The sequence below is a fragment of the Adiantum capillus-veneris genome, chromosome 16 (assembly GCF_014529385.1).
Source record: "Adiantum capillus-veneris isolate H3 chromosome 16, ASM1452938v2, whole genome shotgun sequence".
Classification (NCBI taxonomy): domain Eukaryota; kingdom Viridiplantae; phylum Streptophyta; class Polypodiopsida; order Polypodiales; family Pteridaceae; genus Adiantum; species Adiantum capillus-veneris.
This window is the reverse complement of record NC_140946.1, coordinates 99576481-99584009: the sequence shown is the minus strand read 5'-3', so window position 1 is coordinate 99584009 and position 7529 is coordinate 99576481. Positions and strand designations below refer to the sequence as shown.

At 43.5% G+C, this 7529-nt stretch overlaps 1 protein-coding gene across 1 annotated transcript; it reads right to left on the bottom strand.

Annotated features, from left to right (window-relative positions):
• Positions 1–946: 946 nt before the first annotated feature.
• On the bottom strand, positions 947–5294 carry GFAT (putative glucosamine-fructose-6-phosphate aminotransferase). Its single transcript, XM_086485355.1, has 11 exons — positions 4835–5294; positions 4142–4314; positions 3895–4021; positions 3667–3815; positions 3420–3581; positions 2447–2795; positions 2119–2369; positions 1913–2027; positions 1493–1748; positions 1240–1408; positions 947–1137 (listed from the first exon to the last, which is right to left on the bottom strand). Exons 1-11 carry the CDS (start codon positions 5079–5081, stop codon positions 1054–1056), a joined length of 2082 nt encoding a protein of 693 aa, XP_086341481.1. The 5' UTR covers positions 5082–5294; the 3' UTR covers positions 947–1053.
• Positions 5295–7529: the final 2235 nt, after the last annotated feature.

The following is a 7529-nucleotide window of genomic DNA, read 5'->3' as shown; positions in this document are numbered from 1 at the left end:
CTTGGGTTCAAGCACGGAGGAGCCCAAGCATTAATACCTTGGGTGACCACGCAATCTAGCAATGGGAAAGTTAATCCTCACTCTTCCTATGGATGAGCAATGTGTGTGGCTTCTTGCTCACCTTGTACGATGTTGTAGTGCCAAGGGTGTGAAAGTAGTATTAAAGCTCAAGCACTCCATAGTAAGACATACAACTCCCAATTATAGAAAGAGAGGAGGAAGAGCTTCGCACTTACATAAACTTCAAGAGTGCTCTTGCCAGAAGGATGAAGTGGACAACGCATCGACGATTTTAGGCCAGCCGAGTGTTTGATAGTGCCACGAGGCCACCCTTCGCCCAAGAGAATAGTGTTGTGTTGTACTACAATCCAAATTGTATTCAATGCAGGTTGTGTTTCTTTGTTTAAGACATCCCACTCGGCCATAAATTTTGTAAGTCTCGGAACCATCCAACTCCGAGTCCACATGACCTTATTGCCATCTTTGCATATAGTTAGGTCACCCCTGTGTTTGATAGTATCATAGGACCACCTTTCGCCCAAGAGCATAGTGTTGTGTTGTACTACAGTCCCAATTGAATTCAATGCAGTTGTGTTTCTTTGTTCTAGATGTCCCACTCGGCCATAAATTTTGTAGGTCTCAGAACCATCCAGCTCCCACTCTACATCCAGCAGTTGGAATACCCAAACAACATACAAGTACTTGCAAACATGACAACTACCTATCAACATAACTGCCTCTCTGCAGCAGCTATATGACCACTCCGTACACACTCACCGAGACCTGAATAACTGGATAAAAACAATCGATGATTAGTGCTTAATGTACACCCTCGTGCATGGATGAGCATTTAAAGTCAACCATCGAATAACAGTCTCGAACTTGAGAGCATCTTAACTCCCTACAAAATGAAAACATCTGCCTGAATTCAGGACCCAGAGACAAGTTGTAACAAATGAAAAAATTGGGGTTAACTTCTGTTACAAACCCATCAAAAGGGTGGTCGGTAGCACGTCAGTGGCTATGATACAACAGTAAAGCAAGAGCTCTAAACTATTGCGTAGTTACACTCTTGGCCAGGTTCCGAGGTTGATCCACATTGAAACCCCGAAGGACGGTTAAGTGGTAAGCAAGGAGCTGAAAAAACAGATGCGATCAACAGAGATCCAAAGCCCGATAGATTTACATATAACCTTACAGTTCACAGAAAGCAAAAAGAACCACCAAGCATCAACATACCTGTAAAGGAACGATATTTATAATGGGTTGGAGACAATCTTGTACTTGAGGCACTTCAATAACACGGCATGTCCCATCAGGACACATAGATTGTGCATCCCCCTCAGTGCACATCACAATCAGCCTTCCTTTTCGTGCTTTGAGCTGTTGTATGACTGATTGCTGCTTACTGCAAAATCCATGGCCGTTCTATCAATTAGCCCCGTACCATAGGCTGCTGAAATTTGCAAACAATGCCAAAAAATTCATTCACCTGGAAGATCCATCTCGGGTAGCTATTACTATGATGGGAAGCGTTTCATCAACAAGAGCTAAAGGTCCGTGCTTCATCTCACCAGCAAGAATCCCTTCACTATGCATAAGAGAAACCTCCTTCACCTTTAAGGCACACTCCAGTGCTGTCGCATAATTATATCCTCGCCCAAACACCAATAATGACTGCTCCTCCATCAACAGCATAGCTAGCTCTTTCATATCCTGGTCAAGCTTTAGAACGTCCCGAACTTTACCTGCAAGAGTGGCCTACTTGATAAATACATGCAGGAACCATAATACACAAGTATCATTGCTCATGAACACATGCAGGAACCATAATTCACAAGTATCATTGCTCAGGAAACAAGCTTTATTGTTTTGCTCAGAAATAGCATCTGGTAAAAGACTCATTGGTTACTTGGCAAATTGAAGCAATCGTCTATGATAGCTTCCCTTCTTCGCTGACTTGATATAGAATCATCGCCCAAGGCCAAAGCAAGCATTATGATCACTGCAATCTGACTAGTATAAGCCTGCCTCAAAGAGAAAAGTAAGAAAAGGTTAATTAATGATCCCTAAGGCCCAAGCACTATAATGCAAGAGATTGTTCAGCAGGAACTTCACCTTAGTGCTCGCTACACCTATCTCACATCCTGCGTTTATGTGCACTCCACAATGAGTTCCTCTGGCAATAGCACTGCCAACAGTATTTGTGATTCCAACACACAAAGCTCCATTCGCCCGAGCATATTCCAATGCTTGGAGTGTATCAGCTGTTTCTCCTGATTGGCTAACAAAGATGGCTGTATCCTCTCTATATATAGGACCTTGTCTATCTATTAGGTCACTTGCAATCTCCATGGTGACGGGGACTCCTGCAAAAGAACTGGTGAAATTAACAGACCACAATTTATCCAAAGCAAAGTCTACAATAGAACCTCAAAATTGTTACCTGAAAGTTCTTCAATAATCGGCCTTGAAGCCAAAGCTGCATTGTAACTGGTACCACAACCAATAAAAATTATACGCCTGCTTCTCCGGATGGTTCTGAGGTGATCTTTAAGACCACCCAAAAGAACACCCTTGACCCTTTGTTCTCCTCGTATGAGCCGACCTCTCATTGTCATTGTTAATGAGTCAGGCTGCTCATGTATTTCCTTCTGCATAAAATGTTCAAAATTACCCTTCTTAATCTGCTCCACTTCCATCTCCAATGTCGATAAAGCCCGCTGAACAGAAGCAGGTCGAAGCAATCGTTTGGATTTATCAAATTCAAATTTGAATATGGCTACCACACCATCCTGACAAACACAAGACAACAGTACTGCTGAAAATCGTAACAAGGCATATTAAATGAGTTCTGAAAGAACTTCAGAGCTAACTAGCAACAGCACAATCCATGCAATTGTATCTACTTTATAAATATTTACAGAATGATGCATTCAAGATATAAACCAAGTTCTATTCATTTGCCCTTATTTCCAATGAGTTGAATGAGCACAGACACCAAGCTGTTGAAGCTTTCAAACCATCAAAGTTACTCTTGACAGAGTTGGCTGTTCTACACTCAACAATTACCAACAATTCATCTAACACTCCATATAGACATTGGTAAGTGTCTCAAGTCCTGTAAAACAGTGAGGCAAGCTGAAAGAAGTTACACTTGATATTTAAGCAACCCCAAGCCGGCAAAACTCCTTAAACGCTACCACAGGTAATGGTTAAGAAATATGACTCCTCCATTTGCCCCAATAAGTACAGTATCAAATTTGAACAAACCTCGCAGATTAAGTGGCTAAAAACAGTACTCTCTACTGCATAGTAAATAAGCCAGTGACTAATCAACGCTTGTCTTCAAAAAACATACGAAAGAAAAGCAGGAATGTCACCCTCAAAAATTGCCCAATTTCTATTTCAATTCATACCTTCATGTGAACTACCTCGTTGTCTTCAATAACAAGAACCCTTTTTGTATGTTCCACAATTGCATTTGCATCACTGGCAAGATAGTACTCTTTAGGCTTCCCGTGGTCCTTGGCAAGAAGGTCACCTTCAACATAAGTGTCTGACCTCTTGTCTCCAGCTTCCTAGAATAACAATTGATTTCAAAATCCAGTTTAATGCCAGAAAAGGTGTTACACGTACCACCCTGCTAAACCTGTGATTACTTACCTTCACACCAAGGAGAAGTGGACTACCACGCTTGCAAGCTACCAGTTCATTAGGATAATAGGGACTCTTGAAAATTAGAGCATAAGCTCCTTCTAACTGCCGCATAACCTCCATAACTACTTGAGTAAAGGGAACAGTCTGCTTATCTTCTGCTTATCATAGACCAAAGAGAGTCAGTGGCAGTTTCACAAATCAGAATATGACTTCCTTGGTGGAAACTAGACATACCCCCTCCGTTGCTTGCGAGATCCTCATTCAAACTGTCATAAACAAATTTGGCGAGTTTGGGGATCACTTCAGTGTCGGTCTCAGACTCAAAATGAAACCCATGCCGGAGCAACGTCTCTTTCAAAACCTGGTCAAACAAGCATCTTTATTCAAAAAAGGTAAGAGCTAAGTCTATGCTGGTAGTCACAATTACATGAACACCATACTGTCACTCAGTAGTTATAAGCACAATGTTATGACTGCATACCATATGATTGGTAATAATTCCATTGTGAACAACCAGAAATTCATTTCCCTCCCCTGAGGTTTGAGGATGGCTATTGGTAGGAGATGGTGACCCATGGGTGGCCCACCTTGTATGAGCGATGCCCACATGAGATTGAAACGATATTTGCAAATCTAAGTCCGTGACGTCAGCCTCTGTTGAAAGATCCACATCAAAACTCTCAACTGAGTAATTTAAAAGTATGAAACTGCATCATAACACTAATTTGTGCCTAGCAAGTAGATAAATTCAAACAACCAGAAACATAGCACTTGACATCAAGGTATAAAGTACATGATTAGAGGGCTCTTGAGCTTCTAAAGCCAAATTATGAGGTTTTCTAGCCATTCAACACATGCCCCATTGAGACCCTGAACAATTGGGAAAGGAAGCTTACAACTCAACAAAAACGGTTCAATGCCATGTAGAATGCCTAATCTCAACACGCCCATCACTTGTTTTACACGAGTTCTTATTTTCCGTCATCTCCCTAGCATAAGCATCATCCCAAAGAAGCCAGATCTTAAATCATCACCACTAATTACTGACCATTTTCGATGCGGGCTACAGCAAGTCACTTCAAGTACCTAGGTTCCTTTCTTCTTTGCATAATTTCCATTAGCACATTCAAGCAAAAGAATCTCTCTGCAAAATACAAAGGGAAAACCAACTTACCCTGGTAGAAAGTAGTGACAAGGTTTTCAATTTTGCCTTCTTGCCGAAAGACGAGGGGGGGAGGAGATGGAAGAAGAGATCCACTGGAGAGCCTAAAAGGTGCATGGGAGGGGTCGGCATCGAGAGAGATACCAGAAGAATCATAGCCACGGTACTCAAGACGCCGCAGGCCATTGAAGAGCACCTCGACAATGTAGCGCCTCTCACGTGTGGCATTATAATTGAGGTAAGCAAAGATGCCACACATGGTGATGCCGAGCAGCAAAGTTCTCTGCAGTAGGGGTGATTCCGCCGGGATGATATGAGTGGGCTTGGCTACTGCGTAGACCGGGAAATCACGAGAACAGCCTCGTGAATTTTCTGTGCGCGCGCGAGGGCGTGCGAGAGATGAATCTGTAAGGGAAGGCGCGACGCGAAGTCGGGGCGAGTTGTATGCGCGTTGTCGAGAGGACCAATTCTCTTTAGCGTCAAAAAAGAAAATATTGAAAACGTAAAGTGGATTCCAGAACTTTGATCCACGATGCGAGAGAAGCCCTAGCACATCTATGGCTCAGGCCGACCTGCAAGCAGTTGAATGAGAGCTCCGTCAGCCTAGTAGCTCGAGCACAACAGGTACGGTGGCTTGACGATCAATGGTTATTATTGTGCCACCTAGAAAAAATTTCGTCGAAAAGGGTGCCTTTGTGATCTGCCAAGAGATAGTTGTTGACCAGAGGAGGTGAGGGTTGGGCTACACCGGCCAGCCAACCATCGCATGGTCATGAAAAGTATAGGATACATCAGCCTTGGCCCCTGCGCAAATTTTTTGGCTGGGTGGCTAGACACGTTGTGCTCACTATGAGAGAGAGAGAGAGAGAGATGCAGACGATAAGTTTACTAATATGGTCTAATTGTGTGAAAACAAAAAAAAAAGGAAACAATAAGTTTAGTAATATAGCACTATAAAGTTGCCACTGACGTGGCAACTTCATAGAAGGTTCATAGGCTACTCTTGAGGGTGGCTATCTCGAAACATCCATCAATGTTCTACAACGATAGTAGGAGGAGGCGGTAGGTCTGTCGCGCGTGGATAGACACACACACACACACACACACACACACACACACATAGAAATGAAATCATATATTAACGTCTTCAAAAGGCCAAAGTGACCTATGAGACAAAAGAGTTTACAAATGGTGAATCTGATACAATGTCTATGTAAAAGACTGACAAATTGAAAACTGAAAAACTAAAATTGAACTGAGCTAAAGTGAAAAGGAACGAAATGAAATGAAAGCCTGAGATGTTGGAATCAAGATCCTTCTCAATGAGTACTCTGACTGGGCATCTCCCATGTCTGGCCAGAATAGACCGAACCCTCTGATGTAGCTTCCACCGATGTGTCGATGACCCTCGCAATTGTGGGCGTATGGATCTCCCAAGTTCAGTGGCCCTGTCACCTCCTCTGGTCAACAACTATCTCTTGGCAGATTGCACAGGCACCCTAGTACAGGTGGACTCTGAAGTCTATTGTGATGCTGCTCATCTGAATGTCGCGCATGTCGTTTGAAAAAATCAGTGATCTCCCTATGTGAGTGTCTCCTACTGTCTGGTTTCCTCAATAGGCTCTCCCTATGTCTGCGCAGCTCCAATAAAAATAGCCCAAGGCATCTCTGATCTTGATATCTCATAACTTTGGCCAGTGGTCCAAAACCCTCTCTGAATAGGCAGGGGAAACGGCCTCGTACCTCATAGTAGACTAAGCAATGACAGATGTGATGTAACTCTGTCTCTGGCTCTATATGGCATAGCTGACAAATCCTGGCCTATGTTGGTACTCCTCTAAATCTACGAGTCTCAATCTCTAACTAATGTGACGATGTGTGTTGTCCAATAGCACATCGTAATCCATGGGATAGATGAGTGTCCATGTAGGCGGGTCTGATCACAAAACCATCCTCTGTAAGCTCAAGGAGATGCTCTCTGTAGAAAGCCATCTTCGTGCCAAGCACACGCATAGGCTGTATCCATGTCCTTCTAGTGTCTAACTGAATCAAATCATGTCTGATGAGCTGAGTGATCTCAATTTGTCCAGTGAATACTGGAAAGGGGTTAGTCTATCCATGTGCAAAACCATGCAGCTTGAACCAAGCTGTCATCTGTGCATACCAACAAGAGGTGTCTCCCTATGAGGCAAGCTATCAAGAAGACTCCAAAGCTAGATGGTTTCTGTGTGTGTGTGTGTGTGTGTGTGTGTGTGTGTGTGTGTGTGTGTGTGTGCGCGCGTGTCTCAGCTCAACTCTACCTGTTCTGTTTGGCCTATGACCTGCGTGCGTTGAGGTCGAGGACTCGGGCAATATATGGGATCTCCCTAGAGACAGATATGCCCGTCTACATTGATTGTAGACTGCACACATGTGACACTTTTCCTCCCAAATAAATTAGTCAAAGTGGGAGCCTTAAGCGATTCCTATTAAAAAGCACTATCTTAGGATGTAGTTGCCCTATTCAAAGGGTCTGAACATGCATCAATTAAATTCTTGGTCAAATGTTAAACCGTTGAGCTCATAGGAAAGGGACACACAGTCAGGATTGCATGGGTGTGGGGGGGCAAAGTCGAGATGTGGACCTGCCTAGCGGGAGGTGCAAGTGTCCGCCCTAGGGGCACTTGGGTTGTCCTCCCTGTTGTTGGGGTGGTAAAGCTCAATGTGC

Excerpts from the sequence above, each read along its gene's own strand:
- GFAT (XM_086485355.1), bottom strand. The coding sequence starts at position 5,081 with ATGTGTGGCATCTTTGCTTACCTCAATTATAATGCCACACGTGAGAGG. Across the intron at positions 3,582-3,666 it reads CACTTCTCCTTGGTGTGAAG|GAAGCTGGAGACAAGAGGTC; the intron begins GTAAGTAATCAC and ends TTGTTATTCTAG. Across the intron at positions 1,749-1,912 it reads CGATTGCTTCAATTTGCCAA|GTAAAGTTCGGGACGTTCTA; the intron begins GTAACCAATGAG and ends CCACTCTTGCAG.